This window comes from Polypterus senegalus, chromosome 11, assembly GCF_016835505.1.
Source record: "Polypterus senegalus isolate Bchr_013 chromosome 11, ASM1683550v1, whole genome shotgun sequence".
Lineage (NCBI taxonomy): Eukaryota > Metazoa > Chordata > Cladistia > Polypteriformes > Polypteridae > Polypterus > Polypterus senegalus.
The window spans coordinates 60,503,200-60,531,173 of NC_053164.1; the positions used below are offsets into that span (position 1 = coordinate 60,503,200).

The 27,974-nt window shown below is 36.4% G+C and overlaps 1 protein-coding gene across 1 annotated transcript; it reads right to left on the reverse strand.

Moving 5' to 3' along the window:
* Positions 1 to 27,472, reverse strand: LOC120539058. The gene is made up of 5 exons (XM_039768772.1): positions 27,404 to 27,472; positions 19,958 to 20,266; positions 10,842 to 11,126; positions 1,197 to 1,337; positions 1 to 343 (listed from the first exon to the last, which is right to left on the reverse strand). The coding sequence occupies exons 1-4, from the start codon at positions 27,462 to 27,464 to the stop codon at positions 1,225 to 1,227; spliced, it is 768 nt and encodes a 255-aa protein (XP_039624706.1). The 5' UTR covers positions 27,465 to 27,472; the 3' UTR covers positions 1 to 343; positions 1,197 to 1,224.
* Between the last annotated feature and the right edge of the window lie 502 nt (positions 27,473 to 27,974).

Below are 27,974 nucleotides of genomic sequence, written 5' to 3' on the forward strand. Positions count from 1 at the left end.
TTGTTTGCAAAGGCTTATTTTTATTTATTTGTACCAAAATCTGTTTGAACGCCTTGTGCAAGTTTGATTACAATATGAAGAACAATGAAAATCATTGACAAGATGTACTGTATAATCATTTACCTACATAAAAAAAAAGAAAAAGAAAAGCAGTATTCATTACACATTAGAAGTCATATGTCCTAATTAATCAGATTACCAGCTTCAGAGGACAGGGAAGTCTTAATTATATAACAAGACAGTTCCTCCATTGTTTCACAGCCCAGTATGTCAATGCTTTTATTGTTCATAGAATTTTTCTACTATGCTACTTCTAGAGCATTCAAGCCCTGGATGTGTCGTCCTGAAACAGAGAAACAGAATTAGACACACTTAACATTAAATCTGCAACTCTAGTCTAAGATGATGAAAATACAGCCTTTCATGCAGCGCTCTTTTGCTCCTGTCCATAACAAAGGTCATTCCCACTGGAAATATTTACTACTCAAAGCTTGATCTTTGATGGTTTGTGACACTTAAAAGAGATTGTCATTTACCTTTCATTTAAGAATAAACTTTGTCACAGATGTATCTCCTAAAATTCCTTAGAAGAAATAGCCAATGACAGAAAAGAGACATGAGATACAACAGAGGTCAAACGTGCGAATTTGGTTTGAAAAGCATGTTAAATTTTGTGAGATCTCTTTCTAGACTTGTTTTCATCCCATTCAAGACTTCAACTCGTTTATTTTCTTTTATCCGAGATGACTTATAACATTTGAGATACAATTGGTTACATTTCTTTTGTTTTTCCAATGGGAGTACAGACAGGTGAAGTGACCTGCTGAAAGGCACAGTGTGTCAGCAGAGAGATTTGAACTCATCACTTCAGGCTTTGAAGTCCAACATCTTAACTACTAATCCACACTGCCTACCTTTACTTCCAGCCTGAGTATGATCCAATTGGAGCATAGCAATATAACTTAGATCAACTAATAATATTATTCTGAAGCAAGGACCACAGTAGAGTGATTGTTGTACACTTTACTACAATCATAGTAAAGTGTTTTATTACCACAACAAACTGTCCACACATTCCTTCATACATTACCACACAATTGTATAGATTTGTGTACCAAGGAAAGTTTTGTTTTTGAAAAGCAACAGCTTATAAAATGATCTCTTCACTGTATGGTGACATTTTTATTTTCTCATACCGTATTTTCAAACAGATCCTCCCATCTTTCACACCTGGCTTTTTCTTGTCTTCATCTCAACACAGATGACAGCGGAGACTAAAATTAGAATTCCACAAATCCTCATAGCGTTAAGTATCACTTGACTCATAGTGTGTTCATCTAGAAACACAAACATAGTAAAATTATTACAGATATACTCATAAACAATAAGGAATACATTAAATTCTTTCAGTCCCCAAATAATGTGATTTCTACAAAGTAACATCCCAGATATCCCATACAGATAACAGATCCAATAAGGACAAATGGGAAAAAATTAAAAATATGTTGTGTGCAATTTAAAATTTTACTTTTAAAATTTATCTTTCACAAATTTGACTTTATTATGTTTTAATTCTTTCTACAGTATGTGACTTTTGTTTCAAACAGTTTTTATATATATATATATATATAGAGCAGATTCTTACCTTAATCAGGGTGGTATTGTCAAGAAGAAATACCACACATACAGTACATTAGAATAAATGTATTTCTTTAGACAGCAGGCAATGTCCTGTTTTTAACTCGATGCTGTTAACGTTGGGTCATTTCTTAATATGTTATTTGACCCATTGTTTTATATATGAGTTGGCTCAAAACAAGGCATTGTATGACATAATTGAGACAGAATCTCTGCAAATATTCTGTTACCTATCCCTCTAATTACAAATAATTTTGGTGTAATTAAAAAAAAATCGTATCCTACTTTTTTCGCATATTCTGGGTAGTCAGCTAAAAGCTTTTGAACCTTGTATGAAAAAGGAGATTGATATGGTAGATTTGGGGGAAGGTGGAAAGCTGTAGAAAGGCCTTATTCAGATTTCAGTAAAAAGAATTGTAATGATACTTGTAAAAACTGTAATAAAGACCTCCTTTGTGATAATTGATTAATGTGGATCATTTTTCTTCCACTGTCAGAAGTGAGATCAGACTGCTCTGATAATTCTTTAAAGCAGCATGGGATGTGGGACTGCACTGTGAGAAGGAACAGCCGGTACCCCATAAGGTAGGCATGCCTTTTCAAATATGTCCCTTTTCGCAGGCCTGACTCAGTTCTGTCTGTAGGGTATTATCAGAGAGCTCTGAAACCAAACAGGTAGAGAGTTTGGTAGTTTTCTGTTTTTGCTCACGTACAGTGCCCTCCATAATGTTGGGACAAAAACACATTTTTCCTTAAAGTGCATATTGCAGACATCCATTTAAAGGGATCTGCATACATTTCATTCATGCCATGTAGAAATAGCACCACTTTTGATGCTTCTGATTTCAGGGCACCATAATGTTTTGGACATACGAATAGCAGGTTCAAATTACTCCATAGTCCCTTCAGCCTTCATTGGCCCAAATTTCACACTGTCCATCTCGTGTCAAAAAAGGGAATGTTTTCCCTTATTAAGCAAACTTGATTTGCCCCTGGTTTTGCTACACAGGCCCACAACACTCCTTGTCAGTGTATGATCTGCCAATTATACAACATTGGTAAAATCATGGAGAGAATGACAGGAGATTGGAAGCTGGAGACTGCGACATACTGGCGTGCTAACATCATCCTTGTGAGTGGAAGTGCAGAGAGTTTTGGGTTCTGAGAAATAATTAAAGGATACCTTTTGCTTCTTAAAAGTTCCTGGTGGGTATAGGTTTATGTTGCATTGGGACTTCTTTTGGAAGAGATCAGACTTGTTCTGCTGTGACAGGTTACATCTGAACCAGAGATGCACCAATGTGTCGTGTTTTACAACAGTGTAAAAATAAATATGCACAGCAATGTAAATTCAGACTGAAAGTTTAAGTGCAAAATGTAATGTAACACATTAAAAATAGCTTGCCTTATTGCTAGAGATATAAAAAACAAGTGAGATGGAGTTGTATGTACTGTAGTTGAGCATAATTGTGATATTATTGCAATAACAGAAACCTGGCTAAATAACAAAGACTGGGATGAGTATAACATAGAGGGATACACATTTTTAGAAAGGATAGACAGAACAGAAAAGGAGGTGGGATTGCTGTCAATATAACAGAATTTAAATGAAAGTTTTCTTCAATTGGACAACGAGTCCCGTCATAGTGAGGACATTTGGATTTTTCTTGAAAGCATTAGGGAAAAGCAACTTTATTTTAGGAATGTGTTATAGACACACACACACACACATACACTGCAGACAGTAATTTCAATGTACAGTACATCTTTTTAGTAATATTAAAAAGGCATATGTACAGGGGGGCAATATAGTCATGGGAGACTTTAACTACCTGAATATTAACTGGGCTAACCTTGCAGGTAGCGGAGCACAAATGCAGGAGATTTTATTTGTAATCAGTAATTGTTTTTTAGCACAGTATGTTAAAGCAACAACATAGGGTAAAGCCTGTCTGGATTTAGTACTTTCTAAATATCTGGGTAGAACTGAGGATGTAGACATGATTGAACTGCTAGGGTCAAGTGACCATAATATACTGTAGTACAATTTTCAGTGTTTTGGAAGAACAAGAATACAAAGACCGGAACAGCTCAGTTTGGTAGGGCAAATTATGAGCAGAAGCATTAAAGTCTAAGGAGGATGGATTGGGGTAAGCTTTTAAGTGTGGAGACAGTCAAGGAACAGTGGAACAGGTTTAAAAACATTTTACATATAATCCAGTAGAGGTACATATTAACATTTGGAATTATTAGTACATTTAAAAAAGCTCTATAGTGGGTTAATAAAGAATTGAAAAAGAAACTGCACAGGAAAAAACAGCTGTATAATGTTAATAACTCCAATGTGAACCGTAGGGCATATGACAACATGAGGGTAACCATTAAGAAGGATATTAGGGAAGCTAAAAAGGCAGATAGAGAGAAACATAGCAGATAAGGTGAAAGATGACCAAAAGAAATGAGGTGAAGTGCTTCAGTAACGGAACAGAATAGAATAGAGCAGAATGCCCTTTATTGTCATTGCACAAATGTACAATCAAATTTTAGTGTGTCCCCTGAATAGTACTGTACATACAATATAATAAAAATAGAATCTTCGAAAGATTCAGCACATACTCTGCATTTTAAAGTACACACATGCATTAATATAAACCAATAAAACTAATAAAATATTGAGTGCCTCTATATGCATATGTATATACAAGGTGGAAAATGAGTAAATAGTGGATTAGTTCCATTTTGCAGTGATTGCAATGAGTCTCTGAGATATTTCATTTTTGTCCAATTGATGTCATGGGTGACAGTGAAAGACATAATATCACACCCTTCCACTTGCAGTTAACAGTTTTTTAACGAAAATTTAGTTTTCTAAGGCCGGGGATGTACATCATGCATGCACTTGTGGATACTGCAGCTACACAAGTGGTGTACTGACTATACTTGTTCACATACTTTAAGTAAATCTGGAGAATTCTACCAGGTGGCAGAGGGAGAAATCATCACAGTAAGAAAACATCTGCTTTCACTGTGTTATGAACTGAGGAAAGAAAAATGTTAAAAATGAAAATTCTTTGCATTCTAATGCTGTTGCGAGGGTGCAAAAAAAAAAAAAAATGACAGCAACAGCAACACAGAATGCTGAGACAGTATGTGAACACTTTAAATGTATCGCGTCGTTGTGATGGGGAATGCATGACACTTGTATTGCTTATGCAAGAAATGGGTGAAGAAAAGCACCATAAAGACATTCATATGTCAGCATTTAAGTTTTATGGTTTACTTCACTGCATCGAACCATAAGTTGAACATCAAATACTCACATTGATCCTGATGGAGCTGCAGGCCTTCTTTCCCACGTTAATAGTAAACAACGATGCTGACATCTCAAACCAAAACTTGAATACACATGCCACTGTTATTTTTGCTGGTACTGCAACTTGCACAAGCGTTGTGTTAATTTCTGACCATGTGCTTAGAGGACACGTTAAAAGAACGCTGGGAAAGCATGACAGCCATGATATATACACATATGTGTTTTGAGTGTGAAGTATAAACCAGCCCTAATAGCACTCTGGTAGCAGCATTTCAGCATAATAGAACTATAATGCTTTCCAGAAGGCAGCAGATTGAAAAAGTGGTGGCCTGGGTGAGATGAGTCCCTAATGATTTTTTTGGCCTGTTGTAAACATTGAGTTCTATATATATATCCTCTAGTGAAGGTAACTGGCTGTTGGTAATGTTTTTATCTAATTCGATGACACCCTGAAGAGCCTTCTTGTCAGTCATGGAGCAGCCAGCATACCATACCAGAATGTCACAGGTAAGTATTCTTTCCACTGAGCAGTGATAGAAGGACAACAAGAGCTGCTTAGACAGGAGGATAGCCTTCCTCAGCATCCTTAAGAAATATACTGTATATATAAACCCTGGACACTAGGAAAATTCAAAGGAATGGGGAATGTCAAATACTATTATTATTGACCAGGTAGAACCAAGCAACTATAGGCCAGTAAGCTTAATGTGCATCACAAGTAATGAAAGGAATTACTGAATAGTCAGTCAGTCAGTCAGTCAGAAGAGGGAGGTCGTTTTTCACTAACATGCTGGAATTCTACGAGGAAGCAACAAAAGGATATGATCAAAGCATATGATTCAGAAAGAATGTGATAAGGTCCCACATGAGAGGTTGGGTATCAAACTAAAAGAAGTGGAAGTTCAGGGTGTAGTGTGTAGATGGGTGCAAAATTGGCTCAAACACAGGAAGCAAAGGGCTATATTGAGAGGAACCTTATCAGGATTGGCTGATGTTAAAAGTGTGTCCCACAGGGGTCAGGGCTAGGGTTGCTACTATGTTTAATATATAAATTATTTGGATAGGTATATAGATAATGGTTAAATTTGCAGATGATACCAAGCTAGGAGGATTGGCAGATAATCTAGAATCTGTTGAAACTATACATAAGGACTTGGATAGCATACAGGCTTTGGCAGATTTGTGGCAGATGAAATTTAATGTAAGTATAGGTAAAGTATTGTAAATAGGAAATACAAATGTTAGATTTGAATACATAATGGGAGGTCTGAGAATTGAAAGTTATGCCTTATGAGAACAATGTAGGACTCATAATGGACTCAATACTATCAGGTTCCAGACAGTGTTCAGAAGCCATTAAGAAGGCTAAGAAAATGTGAGGTTATATAGTATGGTGTGTAGAGTTCAAGTCCATGGAGGTTATGCTCAAGCTTTACAACACACTGGTGAGGCCTCATCTGGAGTTCAGTGAACCATTTTGATCTCCAGGCTACAAAAAAGACATAGCAGTGCTTTATCCAGAGAAGAGCGACTAGGCTGATTAAAAGAGCTAAGCCTTTTCGGTTTGAGCAGTGTCTAGATTTTTCTAACATTCTAATGTTTTAAACTTCTATTTAATAAAAACATTTTCCAGCAACACAAGATTTTTGCTATATACAAGTAAGACATTTTATAAAAAACAATATGCCTAATTTTCCTCACCTTCCACCAAACGTTATTCCATAAGCAATATTGGCTAGTTTTGATAAATATATAGACAGTATTTAGGTTAAATCAACAAAAAACAGAAAATGAAAAAAATTATTAAGTAATTTCAGATAGGCAATGCAATTATTCTTTACAGAGCATACATTCTTTTTCAATTTATGTAAAGTTTACTATGTATATTTCACCTGCAAATTGTACATGGGGCACAGATATCTTATTTAATATTTTTGAAAATGTATCCAGGACTTGACAACAGATGCCTGTCCTACTAAATTGTGTGTTCTTGGAAGCACTCCAAATTAAAATTTTTGTGTGTCTGAGACTGCACTAGATTTATAATTCCTCTGAACCCTTTGAAACAGAATTTAGAGTAACCTGCTTAATTGGAAGAATCCTAATCAGACTCTCATAACTGCTGGTGTAGCGAAATATTTTAGGGACCCTAACAGTAAAGGAAGTTATTTTTTAACACCTAAAAAAGCATTTGCTGTAACCCCCCCTGCCTCTCTACTGAAGTCATAAACATTTTAAAAACAATTTTTTTAGAATGCAAAATAAATTTAACCCATGCCGTTCCTGGTCAATTTGTTGCAATTTGAGGGAAAACTGGCATTAACATAATAATAATAATAAAACATTTTAAGACTTATATTTTTATTTACTTGTACCATGTTCAAATACTCCAGATTATTAGTTTTACCATGATGCTGGTGGGCTTCTTGGATCACCTTTGTTAATAGACCCGTTGCTGTCTGTAATTTGATATGTAGGTCCTGGCAATCTTGCCACTGTGGTTTGCTTTGTTGTTGCCACTACTCCATCTGATGATTTAAACAAAGATGTTAACTTTAATAGTTTTGGTTTGTTCTGGCAATTTCTTGGTAGCGCATTTTGAATGCCACTTGGATATTGTACTTTTCATATCATGATGGAAATCTTCATTAACTCTTTGAGGGCTGAATATTTTTTCGAAAATATTCCACACTATTTCCACAAAGCAACAATTTCACACATAAATCAACCACATGTTCACCATCTCTGACGCAGGGGCGGCTCGAAAGCCTGCAGGGATGAGCGGCTGCCTGGCTGGTGGCGGGTGGGCGATGATAAGAAGTCACAATGCGCCACAATCACATTTGTTCCTCTTTTCATTGTTAAGTGGCGAACGTTCCTGTAAGTGCATCAGCTACAAGAATGTTTTCAGTACCACAATCAGCTAAGGACCGATCAGCCGGTGCCGGTACCTCACTTTCGTTTTTGATGTCCAGATCACTTGCATTAAAATCAAAGTCCGGCAAGTCAATAGTCCGATTCAGGGATGATACACAAAACGATGCCCACAGAGTCTTTTGCTTTGGTCTTCTGCGGGATGTCGATACTGTGTTAGGCTACTGTTTGCTCTTTGCTACTCATGCACGCACAAGGAAGGTCAAATCAGCAAAGCTAACTTTACTTCTAGCAAAGAGAGTCAAACTAAAATGTAGCGGCGAGTTTAGTGGCCGTTTACACGCGGATTGCCATCCTCTACCCCGAATTTCAACAAAAGTCGACATCCACCCTAGAAGAGTTAATTTATACAGTTTTAAAGAATTATCACGCCTACCTGTCTGTTGCCTGTGCCATCACACAATTTGACACATCAAGTTCTAACTGATTTCTTTAGCCTAAAAATGTACAAAGCATTTCTATTTTCAAAAATTGAATACAAATTGATGTGTCTGTCTTTGTGGAAATCTGACGAGGGGAGCACTTTATACTTCAGTGCCTCACATGAGATATGTGGGCATCCTCTGTGCCTCAGTGCTCATAACGTAATGCAAAATAAATATCTTTCAATAATCAAAATCGGAAAAAAATAAATTCTCTTTCCAAAAAATAAATCAAGATTTTTATTTTATTTTATAATGTATTTATTAATGTCATTTTCAAATAATGATATGCAGCATATTGAGGGATCAAATTTGGCCTTCTTTTTGTTATACACCACTCTGAGATGTGGTTAAGGGAAAGAGGTTGTTTAATGGATTTTTTGTTTGATGGATCTTTTTTCATGTTAGTTTTCTTCTTTATTTCTCTCCTCTCTTCGAATCACAATGGTTGCAGTGCTATATTGCTCATATGAGTGTATATTTGACTGTATTGTGTGTTTTTAAGTGTTTTTATGTCATAAATAAAGTAACAGCTGCCATGGTTTTCACCTGGATCTGTTTTCTGACAATGGCTATGCCTATTTCTTTTTAAATATTTCTCTAAATAATAATACATTTCATTTTATTTTGGATTGCTGATTACTGTAGTTAAAACATATGTGCAAACCAAATTAAAGCCACATTTAAGAAAGATCTATAATAATTATTAAATACCCTACTCTGAACAGTAATGGGACCAGTCAGGCTAGCATATCCATTATATTATGGAATTATTATCTGGAGAGGCAACACACATGATGCTGTTGTAAATGGATTGAATGAAGGCACCCAGCCACCTGTTAGTGTGAATAATTCAGGAACCAGCAACAGATATTGTTATTTAGGGCAAGTTTAAGAAGGAAAACAAGTTATGAGAAAGTCACATCACTTCCAATAACCCAAAGTGGAGTAAAAACCTTGAAAAGAGCAGATCATTGGCTGGGAGTCAGCAGTGCATGAAATTATTGAGATACAAATTTACTGATGAATATGTACTTTATAGAATGAACACTTAAACAAGACATTCCATCTACTGTGGGAAGGTGACACAAGATTTGTTTTTCTTCATTTTATTTATGCTGTAGTATTTTAGTTAAACAACTGTTCATTGAGGAGCATGCCCTACTCTGACTAGGAACTTCATTCCCATAATCTGAAACGGAGAAGGCAGTGAGGAAACCTAATTCAGGTCTTGCAAATTTGCAATTGATTGATAAAGTTGGTCTAGAAGCAATACATCATGAATTTAAGAATATAGACAGAAACTAATGGGGAATAGTATGTAACAGAAAACTACATCAAAGTTACAAAGCTGAATCATGTATTTAAATTTGACACCTTGATAAATTTTTGAAAAACATATATAACATTTTGGGTTAAACTAGTTTTGTGTTCCATTATGAAAATGTACTTATTTTTATGTAATATAAATGACTTTTTTCTCCCATATTTTTCTAGAGACACACTGAATGATATGATTACTCACTTATTTAACATTATTGTGAATTTAATATGACCTTGCAGGTTTTAATTTCATCTAACTAGTCATTATGTTTACTGACCTGATTTATTAAACGTTACCTTAGCTATTAGAGAGGCTTCACTTCTGCCTTGGTTTATTTTATAGAGAAGCCTTTTTTCTAATGTGTAAAATTAAACAGCTTTATAGCTTTGAGACTTCTGAAAGCCCAATGCTGTGCTCAGATCTCTCAGGTATTTGATTTGAATAAAGACTGACACGCTGTGCTCAATCTGAGATTAGTTAGGTGCCTCCGCTTTATGTATTTGTTAACCAAACTAATCTGATGGTCTGAATGGTCTCCTCTCCTTTAAAAATCTTAATAAACCACACATTGTCTGTAATTGTATAGAAATAACTCAAGCAATTTCAATTTTTATGCAGACTTGGAAGAAATTTCTGTGATATGACAAAACTCTAGCAAGTCCCAAAGATAAACTTTTAAGTTTTTTAATGATTTCTCTCACCGAGGAGGCTATATTGATGTTTGATGTGGTAATTGCACTCTGTTCTAGGTATTTTTGTTTTATCACTCTTTTAAAATTTGGGGTTGATCTAACCTGTCCTATTAATTGTTCTGAGACTATACAGATAGAAGGCCTGGTTCTTTTGTCATTGTTCAGATAATGTCAGTTTATAGGACAAGGGTCATTTTAAAATAAGAAGGAGCCCAAAGTACTACAAATGTTGATATTTTGTTGGGTTGTGTTTTTAGAAATATTTAAGTATTGTCAATCTTATTCATTAGACCATTAGCATAATTGGTGATGTATTTCAGTTTAGAATGCATTATCTGCATATTTAGTGTGTATTATAGCTATAAAATAAACGCAAGGACTGTTTTTGTAGACCTGAATGCTTTGCTTTTTTTTGCTCTTCATAGCAATGCTAATAAATGTGAAGTGTGTTCCTTCTACACATTCTAGAAACCTTGACAAAGTACATAAGACATCTTATAGTGTAGATCTACAGATACCTTCCAGTGTGGACAGGTAGATCGCAGATCGTTCAGTCTTCCCATTTACAGTGATGTCACATCTCCAGCTTCTCTTGTGATCAGAGTTCAGTAGTTTTGTAGACAGTTGCAGGCAGCACTGAGGTTGAGCTGAGATCCAGTATCTGTCTCTTGTTAGAGGAGCTCCCTGTTCATCAGTCCATGAAAGCTGGTGATATCTTAAAGATGTGCATTCGTAGGTGGACAGACAGCAGGTCAGTATCGGCCGGGACTCTGTGTGCAGATGAGTATCAGGCGAGGCTGTAACTAAAAGTCAAAGTAAATAGAAAGGTGATAGTCACTTTATTGTTTCAACTGAAAAAGTCTTTTTTTTAATGGGCTTTATGAAAATGGATCATTTACACTGCAGTAGGTATATTTATGAATTTATATTTGTCTTTTAAACAATTTTAAAATCATAATTAAGCATTGATAATGTTTTATATTATATTTTGATAATCCTGGTTAAAAATGTACAAGTATTATTAAAAAGACAATAAAAATGATATCATAAATTTCAGCAAGTAAAATACAACCTAAAATCAAATTGGGAAAAAACAGTTTTTAAGGTGATTGAAGAAAACACCGAAACTACAAGTAAGAGTAACAATTCATGTTGTTATATGCAATATTTTATATAGCATAACATAACATTCTTGGACCTGCTTAACCCAGCAGCGATGAGTGCAAGAAGGAGCCAAACTAGAAAGGGTGCAAGTCCTGGACAGGGCCGACTCACACACACATTGACACTCACAATTGCACAGAGCCAAATTAGAATTGGCAATTAAACTAACATGCATGTTTTATAATGTGGAATTAAAATGAGAGTATTAAGGGGAAATACACATAAACACAGGAAAACATGTAAACTCCACATAAATAATGAGCAGGCATGGGAATCATATCCAAAGTGCTGCATCCTCAGCACTGTACCACTTTACTACCATGTTTTGCATAAACGTTATTCTATCCCCATTACTTTTGTTAAAAGTGTATCAATGCCAATGTTTGAATTAAAAAGCTATTATTTATTATATAAAGGTAGCCATGAAAAGTCATTCACTCGTCCATTTTTAAAATGTCCTCTTTGATGTAAATGCTTTTCACTTGTTTCATGTACGTGCTGTTTCTTGCTCAATCTATGCGTATACGATATAAAAAGGAGTTTTCAGGCCGGATGCCCTCCCAGACACTAACATTCATTACTGGTGACTGGCTGGGCCTTTGGCACAGAAGCCAACCTGCAAGAAAAAGGGCCCAGCCTTTTTTAATGGCTGTACTCTCTGTGTCACCAGGTCACCTTAGGGTTATTGGTATATTTTAGCAAGCCATAAGTGTACACTATTATCACAACCTAGAAATCTGATAACATTTGGTCCACAGTTCCTTGTTCATCACTTTCCCTTTTATTTGGAATGTATTACAAGTTATAGTTCTGCCTCACAAGAATGATGAATGATGTATTTATTGGTAGAAGGTTACAAAAATGACTAAGGAAGAGTTGCAGGGACCAGATTGAAAAGAAACTGAAAGTACTGGGACTGTGATCAGAGATTATAGAAGACAAGACTCTCTGGCAAAGGATAATCATTATAGCCGACTCTGAAAAGGAAATAACAGCCTGAAGGAGGGAGAGAGAAAGATCTGTATGCTGCCCCATTCATGTTTAATATGCTAAATGAAACTTTATGCTATCTTATATAAAGAACACGCATTAAAAATAAATTAAACACACTTTCTATGATTCTTTATATGTAAGGTGAATCAAAGTTACATAAGAGATAGATTCATATTGATATGTTTCACAAACTTTAGCCTTACCTGAGATGTCCTAGCAGGAAGGTATTCTATTACTTACAAGATGCTGGTCTAACATGAAATAACAGATGGAGTGGGAAATTAGTACCTGAGTAAAAGAACCAACTGGAAAGTTCTGCTAACTGCCATATCCAATGAGGAAATACGAAACACTGTCACACCTTTATTAGCACTGAGAATCTGCACATCATTTCTCGGGGGGGAAATCGTGATTTCCATATTTTGAATCAATGTCTATTTAGAACTAAGTGCCTCATACTATATGGTAATACATCCCCCTTCTGTACCTGATCACATCTCTACACAACCTTTAAAGGGACTTTTCATCAATTTATGCTTTTAATTGAACTCAAAGCTTAATCCACTGTTTTGCTTCTACGCTTAGTCTGTAAAGTCAGAAATTGAATATACTGTAGCTCTTTTTAAATGTGTGTTTTGTATGGAGTCACTTCATGATCATGCATAGAGGAAAATTACATAAAGTGAAATGCTTGCCATTATTATAAATGCTTTTTTGACATGTGACTGCTTATTTTTAATTGTTGTTATTACAAGGCACTGAAATGGGGGCCATTGCTCAGGTTCAACATGCAGACAACTGAACCAAAACAAATTAAAAATATTAGGTATTTATAAAGTAGTTGTTTAGAAATGTGGAAGACAAAGAATCACAGCCTTAGCTAAATTAGAATGTCTAAATAAATAAAATTCAGTAATAGGCTGGAGCAGGAATACAATTAAATTATCAGCAAATTAAAAACACACAAGGTACTGAGGACACCAATCTTTCGCCCGGCAGAACCACGCAATTCACAGATGATAGCCATTCTAACATTTGTAGCATGGTGTGATGGACAGCCATGACCTCTACCTGTCCGGGTTGCCAGCAGGGAGGAAGGACCAGGGGAAAGGGCATCGATGAGGCAATTCCTCCCCTGGGACACTAGAGGGCAGCCCTTCTGGGTGGCTGTGGCACCACGGATTCCTGCAGGGCATGTTGGGAACTGGAGTTTGGTGGAGCCCTGTTGGGTTTTGTGGGGGCCGCCAGGGGGAGCCGCAGAGCCCTGTAGGGAACCTCTTTATTCCAGGTAATAGTGATGAGCCACCTGGAACACTCCCAGGACCTGAATAAGAGGAGCCGCCTCACTCCATTGAGTCAGGAGGAAGGAGACAAAGCCTGAGGAGGAGTGGAGGTGGATGGACTGGCAGCAAGGAAGGGAATGGACTGTATATTGGTGTGCTGTTGGTGGTTTGTGTACTTTTAATTGTAAATAAACACGGGTGTTGAGTGCACCTGTGTCCTGCCTGTCTGTGTCAGGGGGTTAGGGTGGCAGTACACCCCATAGTGGCTTACACATGGATGTAGGAGAAAGCCAGTGTACCCAGGAAAAAAACTCCATGTGGACAAAAGAAAACATACAGATAATGAATGAGCAAGGATTTAGACTAAGGATTCTGGAGCGATAAGTCTACAGTGAGGCTAACCTATGCAAAAACGTGCAACTTTAAATAAACTATTAATTAAACATATATAGTAAAAATGAAAGTAGTTGAGCATTTTTTATTGACAATATTCCTCAGCTGACAAGGAATATGAAAGATTAAAACTTAGTCATCACAGTAAACATAATTTAATATTCTGTAGGACAAAGTTAGCATTGCCTGCTCTGTTAGGCTTTTAGTGGCACACCAGGCCTTTTAAGAAAGCAGATTTAACAGATATGCAAGCATCCAGCTCCACAAAATCCCTACTTGCATTTCAAACAAAGTAACTGAACTCCAGCTTGTACCAGGATCTGCCTGGACTTTATCTTATAAGAAAGATGTAAATCAGAGTTGCACTGACAGCTATCTAGAGACCCCTCTGCAGACCTTTTGAGCCAGAAGGCACAAAATGGACTCAAACAAGGAAAAAAAACTGTAATTCAAGGGATAACAACTAAGACGGATAGAAGAACCTGCCTATTAAAAGACACTGATTTGTTACTGGAAGGGACTTTAATCCAATCACATTCACCCCATCTCTCAAATTAAGTGAAAAGAGAGGAGAGAATGGACAATCGCTGAACTCCCTATGGAATCACTCAGGGTTCCCTTTCTTGGATTCTCTGAGGGAAGGGAAACTCTCCAAAATGACTTTCTAAAATCTGCTCTCAAACTAAACGCTACAAGTCTCTTGCTTGGAGAGCCAAATTCAACAAATTCTTATCTTTGTGGGCCAAAGCTGAGACCCAGTCTGTCAAGCCAAAGCTGTGTGGCATTAGTCTGATGAGGCTGGGAAGCCATGACTTCAAGAAGGGAACTAAACCCTTGAGGCAGAATGAGTAATGCATTCCCTATGAAATGGCAAAGACAGCAGAAGGCAAGCTGAGAAAGAAGCAGCACAGCACTGAGAAGGACCATGCAGCAAAGAGACAGTGCACATCAATGCATGAAAAATCTTCCACCTAAGCAGAGAGCAGCAACAAAGCAGCAACTCCACACAACATCTGACATCATCCATGAAGACTTGATATCATAAAACTGTTGATCTGAGCCAAGATAAAGCAGAACTCTAAATACCAATAAACAGCCAGCCTATATGTTTGTTTGTCTAGTCTGTCTGTGTCCAGTTGTATACAGTAGGTCAATATATATGCAGTTACTATATTTCTATAATCTTTGACTTTATCCAAAAATTGTAATATTCTGTTTCTTAAAACAAGTGTGCCTCAGTTACCTTGATATAAGTCTAAAGGCTGGACACCTGCCTCCTATAAAAGAGAAAGGTAAGATAAATAAAGTAGGACCCTTGCCAAATTATTGGATTAATTACTGGTATTGCCAAAGGCAAAACTGATGATTAATTAAAGATGTTACAGACTTCTTTTTCAAATCTCACATTATTATGGCATCCTCCTGGGTGTCCATCTTATTGATTATTAATCAGTTAAAATTCCTACAGTTCTTAAAACATACTTTATCTCCCAATTCAAGGTTATGTGGGGAAGTTATCAAAGTGGATTTAAATTTGTGTGTCAATTTAAAGGTGCATCAGCCTTGAATGATGCAGGTGCTTTATATAGTAAAAGAATTAGTGTGATGTATAACTTTTATCCAATTATATGATTACACAGGGCACGCAAGAATTTATTCCTTAATAAAATGCAGTGATAAATATAATTATATGACAAGGGGCTCAAATTTGAAGGCACACCCTATGAGAAAGACAATAGTCACAGAAGACTCACCACTGCCCACATCCAGATCATGAACAGAAACGATAAAGAAGTGTAATAAGATGTTGGTTTACATTGCACAGGTGTTGAGGACAATTCAAGTGAGGCTTTTCTTAAACTGTACAACCAATGTATGATGCCTCACCTGGAATACTGGCAGCATTTTAGATGTCCATATTACAGTATATACTCGAGTACAAGCCAACCCGAATATAAGCCGAGGTGCCTAATTTTACCTACAAAGACTTATTGACTCGAGTATAAGCCTAAGGTGGGAAATGCAGCAGCTACTGGTAAGTTTCAATAATCAAAATAAATACCAATAAAATTACTGTACTTTGATTGAGGCATCAGCTCATTAATTGACCACACAGCCCAGAATGAGTCTCACAGAGGCTGCACAGCATCACACAGAGCCCGCAGCAGCAGGATTGTATGTAAATACAATTAATCCATTACAGATCGTACGAACTGTATATAAATATATATCTTTAAAGATTTTTAAGCATAAATATAGTTAATTATACCATAGAATGCACAGCGTAATAGTAAACTAAACGTAAAAACATTGAACAACACTGAGAAAACCTTGAACAACATTGCGCTATAGCTCTATGAACCACTTGCTAAAAACTTTTTTTTAATGAGTTTTAAGCACAGGGACAAAAATGAACATTTGAAAAATGTGTAATTTAATAAAACCACCAAGAAAAGTAACATTGCAACAATGCATGCTACAAACCAATCACTATAAAGAGAAGTGAAATGGAGGTAAAATCCAATATTAAAAAGTCTTCATTAAATACAACGAGGTTAAAACAATGCTCGAATCTGTTTCTTTAAAAACAAGCCCGGTGCATTCTTTAACTGCCTTCTCGGCCTTATGCGGCCAGCTCTCTCTCTCTCTCGCTCTCTCGCGTGCGTGTGTGTTTGTGTCTGTGTCTCACGCACGCATGTGTGTGTCTCTGTGTGCCTCTCACTCTCTCGCGTGTGTCTGTGTGTGTCGCTCGCTGCACAGGGAATGCACAGGGAGAGACTGAACACATGCGGAAATCATCGGCGTGCACAAACCAAAAGGGAAACAGGCTTGTTTGTATACCGAGTGTGTGGTCGTGAACAGATGCAAAAGTTTGGCAAACGTTTTGGTCATAACCCGATTTGTATGTGTTCAGAGACGTTCGTGAACTGAGGTTCCACTGTACTGTACACTCCAGCTTTCTGTCTGGTTGGCGGGGGCAGCAGGACCTGACTCAAATATAAGCTGAGGATGACGTTTTTCAGCATATTTTAGGTGCTGAAAAACTCGGCTTATATTCGAATATATATGGTAATAGAAAAATTCCAGAGAAGAGCTAGCAGCCAATTCCATTAGACTTCAGAGTCCTGGTGCTCCCTGTTTTGCTATATGATTGTGAGACATGGATGCTATTCAATGACCTGAGACAGAGACTGGACTCCTTCAGTACTGTGTCTCTTCGGAGAATCCTTGGGTACCACTGACTTTGTGTTGAATCAGCAGTTGCTCACAGAGTCCCAAATGAGGCACAATACCTGCACTGTGAGGGAGCGTCAGTTACAGCACTACGGCTATGTGGCGTGATTCTCTGAGGATGATCCAGCTTGTAGGACCCTCATTGTTGAGCATCCGAGTGGCTGGACCATGCCAAGAGGACACCTATGTAACACCTGGCTGTGGCAGATAGATGGTAATTTCCAGAGACTGAGACTGGACTGTATGTCTGCCAGGGGTTACCAAATGATATCCCAAGCTGTTCTGTCGTGTGGTGGGTAATTCAATGGGCTGTACCAATTTATGCTTCCCAAACTGACCTGTTTGTTAAGAGAAAAACTGAAGGAGTTAAATCTTTTTGGTTCAAGTAAATGAAGAAGGAAAGGTTTGTGTTACAGTTGTTGAAGGCGTAGGTGGAGGGAGGGATGGGAGGTTTATGGTGTGGATGCCAGGTGTTAACAATGAGTTCTTCATCATAAAGATAAATGCACAGGAAGAAACTGATTATGAGAACATTTCACCCAAACATCACAAAATATTTATTTTATCAATAACTATTAAATTGCCAAGCAGACAGTAGTAGTTTATTGATCTTTTTATGTTAACTTAATCATATTTTGCAAACATTATATGAATATAGACAAATGAACAATTTAAAACAGAATGGCTATTACCATTAGAACATTTCTTATTAGCTTACAATAATTAAATAATCAGTGTAGTGTTTAAGCTTTACAATGCATTTATTAAGACTTAACTGTTTAATATTTTATATACTGCATAGTTAATTTGCCTATTTTTGCTAACTTGCTGTTTCATATTTTATCTGTATATTTCTGGTGATATTATTAAGTTATTTAAACTCTTCTGCTTGTAATGCCTCATCTTAATTTTTTTTTGCCCAGTGTCATTTTCTGTACATAATTGTTATTCTGTTTTATAAAGTACCTTGAGTAAGTGATTATCCATTCATCTATTATCCAACCCGCTATATCCTAAATGCAGGGTCACAGGGCTGTGCTGGAGCCAATCCCAGCCAACACAGGGCGCAAGGCAGGAAACAAACCCCGAGCAAGGCACCAGCTTACCACAGGGCGCACACACATGCACACACATACAGACCAAGCACACACTAGGGACAATGGAGGATCGCCAATGCACCTAACCTGCATTTCTTTGGACTGTGGGAGGAAAACGGAGTGCCCGAAGGAAACCCACGCAGACACGGGGAGAACATGCAAACTCCATGCAGGGAGGACCCGGGAAGCAGACCGGGTCTCCTAACTGCGAGGCAGCAGCGCTATCTACTGTGCCACTGTGCCACGTATGTGATTATGCATTCTATAAATATAACATTATTATTATTATTATTATTATTAAGCAGTATTAAAATCAGCTGTTTTTGACAGCTCTCTTTCTATAGCAGAAAATAGACACTATGATTAGAAATATTGGGAGTGGCTAAGGAAATAGAAATTGTTAAAGCAAAAATTCCAAGGATTGTGTGGTAGCACATTAGAACATGTGAAAAGAATGGGCCATTCAGCCCAAGAAGCCCATTCTTTCCTATTCATCCACATTTTCTAAAATAGCTTCAAGTTGAGATTTGAATGTCCATAAGTCCTGCTCTCTACCTCTCTGCCATGTCTTTTTTGTAGTTAGGAGAAAAAAATTGAATACACTAGTGCATATACAGTAAAACTAATGTCTGCATTATGGAATATATAACACGCTTGATCCCTAATACTGTCTAGTCAAATCCAAACATCCTCACTAAGCCATGGCTCACCATCTAATTGAAGACGACTTGCATTTAAATTTTGTTTTATATACAAGACGACTTACCCACCTTTTTAGTTTTTAGTTTTGCCTGTCTTTTTTAACAAAGAGTTTCAAAATCATTGTGGCTATGCTGTATAGATGTAACGTAAACATTACATAAAAACAGAAAACACATATAAAGTATAATTATCAATTATACACAGCACTTGTAGAAGAAACAAAAGTAGGAAGGTGCAACACATCTTACATTCCTCTTGTATAAGCAATATAAGCAAAGATATTATCTGTACAAAAGCTCACAAATAAAACAATTTTTTAGCTGTGTAGAAAATATATAGTTTCTTCTACTAAAATGAAGGATGACTGCAGTTCCTGCTACGTCTTGTCTACTGATGTGTGCTGTTGGAGGTATAAAATTTAAATTAAATAACCTGAATGTGTAAAAATGGTTAAAAACATCAATTTTCAGGATCATATGGACAATATTGGGCACAAGGCAGGAAACAACCCAAGAAGGGACACCATTACATTATAGGCAAAGTTAAGCACTGACCTAAAACAGGAACCAGCCTCATCAGTCCATCAAAATATTAGTAGTATAGTTGTGCTGAATAGGCATTCAAGCAGTCATTAGCAGAAAGAAAGAAAGAAAGAAAGAAAGAAAGAAAGAAAGAAAGAAAGAAAGAAAGCGAAATGCCAACCTTACCAGTCCATCAAATTATTACTAATGTACAGTAGAAACACTTTAGCTCAATGGAACAACTTACTTCTCAGGAGGATAAGAGAAATACTTGTTGTTTTAATGGGTTGACCTTGGTCATTTTCAAACATCAGACAAGTGTAGAGGCCCACATCCTCAGGCTGTGCATTTTGTATCTTCAGAGTTGAATTTTGAAGCAGCTCCAGTCTCTTTGCTCTCTCAGGCTCATCCTGTCTTATTTTTCCTCCATCTACTATGGTAACTGAGGATGCTGTTGATCTCTGAGCTAAAATCCAGGTGAAAGTAGGATTCTGGACTGTGGGCACAATTCTACAGGGCAGAGTCAATGTCATCCCAGGAGTGTAGTACTGCAATACTGCAAAGGACAGAAATACAACACAATATAACATTGCATTCTCACTAAAACAGATATAAATAATAAACAATCCAGACAACTTTCAGAAAATAATTTTTGTTTGTTTTCTCCCTTACAAACAGAGGTACATTTTTTTATATATATTTAACCAGAAGTGGGACATCATCTCTTTCTAATGTTTTTACCAATGGTGACTTTTAGAAACAGGCTAAAATAATCAAAACTTTTGTTTACCTCATTTATCATTATAAATAGAATGCAAACTTTAAAACATCTAACACATTCACATCAATAGTGGAGACATCTGTTCAGGAATTGTTCAGTCATGAGGTAGAAAGAGGCAATACTTGTAAATTAATTAAATCAGCATAAGCAACTGCTTTTGTTTGTATAGCTATGTGGTGTATGGGGTATGGAAATCTTTGTCTTAGTTATTGCCTGACTCTTTTATATTCTATAATCCTCTTTGTTTAAAGGCATTCTCATTAAAGATTCAGGTTTGTTAATTTTGTTGACCACTGTCACCAGCCCAAACTACAATAAGTTTTTGTAATTTGCTTGTGGACCAGTCTATTTGTGACTCCATTACACAAACAAGCAACTGAATAACTGTTTAAAAACATCCATTTAAAAGAGAATACATATAAAATGGTAATGCAACATAGGTTAAAAGGTATTTTCCATTAAACTAAGAATCAGTAAATATCAAGCAATATGTAGAATGAAAGTGTTTATAGTAATCTAATGTACCAGAAAATAATGCCACACTTTAAAGTAGTTTTAAGACCAGCCATGACATTCCACTCCTTAAAATTCTGATGGATGTGGGAGCTCCGATTGTTCATTAGGCTTTTACACCACCAGTACCAAAGTTGTTAAAGGACAGCACAGACCACTTAGCATTGCCAAGTCAGCTTGCACTGACCAGTGTGCAGACAGTTTGCATCAGTTGTCACTTCTTTTAATCAGACACATTTCCGTACAGTTGGTGACAGAGAGATTCTTGAAAAGGCGTTTCAGGAGGTATACCTTATGTTAAAGCTATTTCTTAATATTTTTGTGGTGTTTTCTGTCCACCTTGACATTCATATAGTGAAACTATGTCAAATGCATTTACCCTTTTATTAAACTTCTATCAGAGATGGTAAATACTAATCTTTAGGATCCTTAATGTCATAAATACGTTACACTGTGCTTAAGTGCAAACAGCAGCACCACCAGAGCCCACAGGGACTGACTATGGAAACTGTAAAATTTTCCGTAAAGTTTAAAGATAAGTCCTTTTAGTGAGTATGTGCAGTTGTATTGTGACATCAGTCATTCTGATCAAGACAAACTGCTCAGCCCAAGTGAGGTCTTACCATCAGTGACAACAGCTGAGGTTATCATTTTAGTAGCTAACAGGACAAGATATGTTTACATATAAATGTCTACTGTAGTCATTCTAAAGAATGTCCTTGTAATTAAATTTCACTTGTTGCCAAGTGTGCTTCACACCACTCATGTTGGTATTGCATAATGCCAACGATGCGTTAAGGATGACATTCACAAACTAGTAAATTTACATTTGAAATCGTCAATTCAAATTAAACTTTTAAATTTTTAATAATACCATTAAAATGTAATCATGCAATAAACAACGTCAAAACTGTAATGTACAGTATGTAGGTATTTAATCAGTCTGCTAGAGATTGTCACTCATTTTTTAAAAGTAGACCGTTTCCATTTGTGTTATTGCATATTTGCCCCTTTTGTACAACTCAAATGTTACTACTTGTTCAGTTGCTCAAGGCACTCTCTCTATTATATGTATGTCTATTTTATATCAAGTAAAAAATAAAATGTTAATAAATAAAAAAAAATACTCCAAACAATATGGTGGTCTGCTGCTTGTCTTCTTTGCTTATTAAAATAGGTTATTTTTTAACAAGGGGCAATTACTTTTTCACACAGGGCCATGTAGGTTTGGATTTTTTTCTCCCTAAATAATAAACACCATCATTTAAAAACTGCATTTTGTGTTTACTTGTGTTATATTTGACTAATGGTTAAATGTGTTTGATGATCAGAAACATTTTGTGTGACAAACATGCAAAAAGAATAAGAAATCAGGAAGGGGGCAAATAGTTTTTCACACCACTGTAGTTCTACTACTACAATTACTTCTAAAGTAACACTAGTCTCTTCTCAATTTTTTAACATACCCACTTGAAATCTTGAATTCCATTTTACAGTTCAATTTAGTACTGGAGTTTTATCCATTAGTCTTGTTACCTACGGGTATCTATTTTTCTTAAACTGCAATTTTCTTTATAACTTTTATACTTGTGCTGTTATCATTGGTATTTCTCTTTTTGATATTTTCCATTTAAAATGCCTCCAACCTCTTTTGATGTTTCCAGTTCTTCATTTCTTTTATTTGGTGCATTTTTATTTTACTTTAAGCTTGTTGATGTTTCATTTTAATTTTGTTTGGCCTATTAAACAACTTGCAAAGTTGCATGCTGATAAAGGTACTATATGAATAACTTTTAACTGATTCAGGTTTTAGCAATGGCAATGCAGTGATATCTTGCTGTCTCCTAGTTTATCCTCCATGCTTTTGAGACCTTATTGCGACAGTATGTATGGATGTGCCAACTTGGAAGAGCTGGACTACCTGTGCAACCTGAATCAGCAATAGGTACTGCCTCATAGTACCGGTACAAAGACACTAGCAAAACACAAAACTAGAGAAAAATCAGTCAGGAAGGTTTAGGAGAGAGTAATTGTCTGTGGGCACCATCTACAAAACCATTCTCTTTTGGGAAGTTATCTACCTGTTGCCACTCCAGTGCACCTCTTGTTACTTTCATTTGCAGCAAAGCAGGTGAAGTTGACTCACACTTGCTTATGCTAACTAACTGGACAAAGTAATATCCATGAAGTTTAACTGACTTGATGATGATCAAGTGTTCCCTTAATTTTTGAGCAGTGTGTTAAGCTTTAAATCGCCAAGGTCCTGCTTGCTTATCTGAACTTAACATTACTTACAATCCAGAGCTCACATTAAGATTTCAATATGCTGGTGACTCCAAAGATTAATAAAATAAAGTGGGTGGTGGAGCTTTGAGTTACAGAGCCCTGAAGCCATGGAATGGTCTGCCTGCTATTGTAAGAGGTGTACATTTAGTCTCAGTTTTTATATACTGTCTGAAGACTCACTACTTCAGTCTAGCATACCCTGAGTAGAGCTGCTGATTAGCTGTGCGTATTGCATCTCTATTGTTAGTCATTAGTACTAAAATATAAGTAATATAATTGAAATTGAATTTGAAGAAATTGTTACTAATTCTGATTCTCTTCTCAGTATTCTCACTGCTCTATGTATTGCCAAATTGTTTGCCTGCCTATGGAAAAGTCATCTCACATAAAGGAGCACTGAAATCATTGGACAGAACGTGTCCTTTCACGAGACTGGCTGGCTCATAACTGACTCAGCTGTATAATGACCAATACGGGGCAGCTTGTTGGTCTTTAGTACATTGACTGTATCTGGCTTGTGAATGAATGAATGCCTTTTTATTGTCACTATACACATGTACAATGAGATTAAAAGTAGCTCCTCCAGAGCAGACTTATATGTAGAACACAACAAATAAATAAACAAATGGTGCAAAAAAGTTGCAAAAAAAGTTCTGTGACGCTATATACATATGGAAAGAATAATTAACTATTGCACTATTGGGTTATTGCACATTATTTAAATAATATAAAAAATATATTGCACAATAATGATGATCATGTGCAGTGAGTAGTGGATGTTGGACCCTGAGAGTAATGATGTTGTGCAGTATACAGATATTGCACAGTTATTATCAATACCATTTAGATACAGGATATTGCATAGTTGATGGATAGAAGGAAGTCCACTGGTTGGGGGGTTAGACTGTTTAGTCAGTGCATGTGTGACTTTAGAGTGGTTATGGCTTTTGGGAAAAACTGTTCTTGAGTCTGTTTGTACTTGTTGTGATGCTCCTGTAGCGCCTCCCTAAAGGCAACAGGTCAAACAGATCAGAGCCAGGGTGGGAGTTGACCTTGAAGATGTTTTTTGCTCTGCTGAGGCAGCGGGAGGTGTAAATGTCCATCAGAGAGGGGAGAGGGCAGCTGATGATCTTTTGTGCTGCCTTTACTACTCTTTGAAGCCCCTCCCTGTCTGCCATGGTGCAGCTGCCATACCATACTGTGATACAGTACATCAGCAGGCTCTCGATGGACGAGCGGTAGAAGGTCAGTAGCAGGTTGGAGTCCAGGTTGTGCTTTCTGAGGACCCTCAGGAAGTGTAACCGCTGCTGAGCCTTCTTGATGACTGCTGTGATGTTGTCTTTCCAGGAAATGTCAGTGGAGATAACGATGCAGAGAAACTGGAAGGTATGGACCCTCTCCACACACTCGCTGTTGATGTAAAGGGGGTCTAAATCGGTGCTGTGCCTCCTGAAGTCGACAATGATCTCCTTGGTTTTCCTGGTGTTCAGAGCCAGATTGCTCTTTGGATACCAGGCTGCCAACTTTAGGACCTCCTCTCTGATTCCTTTTCTACAAGCTGGCAGTTGGTCTACAATTAGCAGGTTTTTTGATATATTTAAACTAATCGGTATCCTCATGTGTTATAGTTCTGTATTTAGTGAGTGGTATAATCTATTCTTGCATTTTGTCTTGTAGTTTGTACTAATGTATTGTTGTACTTCTGTTGGCAATGATAAATCTAGCTCTGTGAAGAGGATTACTTGTGCTCAGTTTTGTGTATTGTATTTACTCAATTTTTTTGACCCATTGCACGCCCAACCTACCTGGAAGGTGATCCCACTCTAAATTGCCTTTCCCAAGATTTCTGTCATTTTTTTCTCAACAAGGATCTTTTTTTGGGAGGTTTTTTCTCATCTTCTCAGGGAGACAAGGCTAAGGGGCTATCAGAAAACTGGGCCTGTAAAAGCCCATTGTAGGATTCCTTGTGTGATTTTGGGCTATAAAAGACATACATTGTTGTTGTTGATGTTATTCTGGCAGCATTAGGTGTAACATAAATGCCAACCCTGTACACGGTGCCCATCCATCCCAGAGCCTCCTTTTGCAGGTAACTACAAGGCCAAGTTAGAATGATTAATTAAGGAGATGCACAGTACCCATGGAAAACATACAGACATTGGGAAAATATACAGACTCCAAACAGGCAACAAATGGGTGAGGGAATTGAGTTGTAGGGCTATTCATGAAGCCATAGTGACGTTCAGATGATATAATATATTGTAATACAATATTTGATATGTACTAAGAGTACCTGATGTAGCATGTTATGGTTTACTTTAGCATGTTAAGGACTTTATGCCTCAAGAAGTGTTTTTGCACAGCTGCTACACAACTGACCAAACTGTTGTTTTTTTTAAAATAGTTGTTCATTTTCAGTGGTGACCTAAACAGCAGTCCTGCTGAATTTACAATAATAAAACAGGCTTTTAACTTGCCGTGGTTTAAAAATATCTATGCGGTATCTGCTCCCAGCTCTTTGTAGTCTCATGTTGGTAAACCTACATAATGTTTCTGCCGAATGAAGTCTTTTTTGTTCAATACTAATTCTTTAGTCAGCTTAGATAAGATGTCTCTTTTGTTATAATGACAAATGGAATTGATTTAATATCTGTTTGAATAAATTAATGTAAAGGTCAACAATTCCTTAAAGATTGTGTTCAAAGCCATCCTTAGGTTGGTTAGTTCTTTTAAAAAATTTAAAATGGAATTTAATATCACATTTTCCCAATTTCACCACCACCACCAGATGACATAATATTTTAAAAATGTGATATTTAAAAATGATTGGTGCACATTATTTGAATTAAATTCCCTTCTGCCACACCATGACAAACAATAACCTTCACTAAAACACTACTTTAGCTATGCAGGCAACACTCAAAGCAAACACAACCTAACTTCACTAAATACCACAGCCTCTCTGATGTCATTTTAAAGTGTGATCTTTTCTTTTTCTTTCTATTCTATTGTCACTTAGTTCAAGGTTTTTAATTGAAAACCAAATATGTAGACCTGGGATTTTGTACTTTTGAAATGGTCCAGCCAATGTCCTACATAAAAATAGCAGCTTTAAATACACCATTGAAGCAATTTGAGTATAGATTCATACATAAAGATGGAATAAACAAACCATCAGCACTTTTCTAGGGATGAACCCCCCCATCATACACCATATTGTAGCCTGGTGTTTACTGTATAGCAAGACATTAATGTCTTTTTTATTTGATCTATTTTGAAAAATTTTAAGGTTAGTTTATTTAGTTTGTTTATAACTTTTATTAGTCTGTGCCTCATATTCATGATTTAGTTATTTCTTTATATGTATTATTTATCTTTTACATTTGGTGCCACTATTTTCTTTAATGGTTATATTTAATGTTACTAAATAATACTAGACTAATTCTAGTTAGGGGTTCTGACTAAAACTACCCGAGTTATGATGGAGTATTTAATAATTAATCTGACACACATCTTTGAAATGTAAAAGTAAAGCTGGAATATCCTAAGAAAAAAATACTATGAAGACAGAGGGTGGCCACGCAAACTCCAGACAGACTGCAGTTATACACAGGATTCCAACTCAGGACCAAGGATCAGCAAGACAACAATGTTAATAACTGTTTCACCATGCTGACCCTATATTAATTTATTTAAGAATAAAAATATGTATAATTATATAAAACATTTACAAAATATTGCCCCTGTTATAGCAGCAAGAATGCATAAAATTTTGAAAAAATAAATATTTAATCAGTTCAGTTTGTAATAATTACTGTTGGTGTATGTATAATGTAATTAGCAATATTCCACATATTGTTTTTTTCTTATTTTTGAATGTTTAAAAGATAGATAGATAGATACTGTATGCTGTATATCTAGATATGTAGAAAGCTTCAGTAAAATTTAGTTTAATTTGGTATTACAAGTCTTCATTCCACTTGTGTTTCAGAATTAGATTAAAAAAGTTAATCTAATAAATCTTGTTTTTAAGCTTTGTCATCTTTACATGTGCAAACACAATTCCATGTTTATTTTAAATGGAAAGTAAAACTGTTTAAAATATTTACTCACCATATGCCGTGGTGTCCACAGACAACCAAATAACAAAGAAATAAAGATTCCAACAACACATTATGGTGTTCATTTGATGTCACTTGTGCTTCAGTTTTTGTGATGATTTTCTTCAGTTAACAACTTCTAAAATGTGGAAGTAATATGCAGATGGCTCTATTTCCTACTAAGCAATGCAGGGTAAAAGAGGATCTTCATAGATATAAGTGTTTGCCATTCAGTGTAGGAGCATTTTGGTTGACATTGAAGCCAATACCACAAAATGGACGTTTTGGGTCTCACTATTTACTTTCTTGTTAGAATTTGCAACTCCTCCTTCAAAATGGCTACAGGAAATAACTCTTCAGGATGGCCTTTAAACAGTTTATGAAGTGTATTCTGAATGGGATTGGTGTTCTGTCCAGATCTGATTTCTGCTTTTGTGCCATGTGCTTATTGCAGCTAAATTAAGTGGGCTCAATAATGAGTGGAAGGATTCTACCAGAGGCATGTGCCACATAAGAAATCATTCTGTTTATCACACACACATTTGAAAACCACACTGTCTTACCCATACCCAAAATAGCACTGG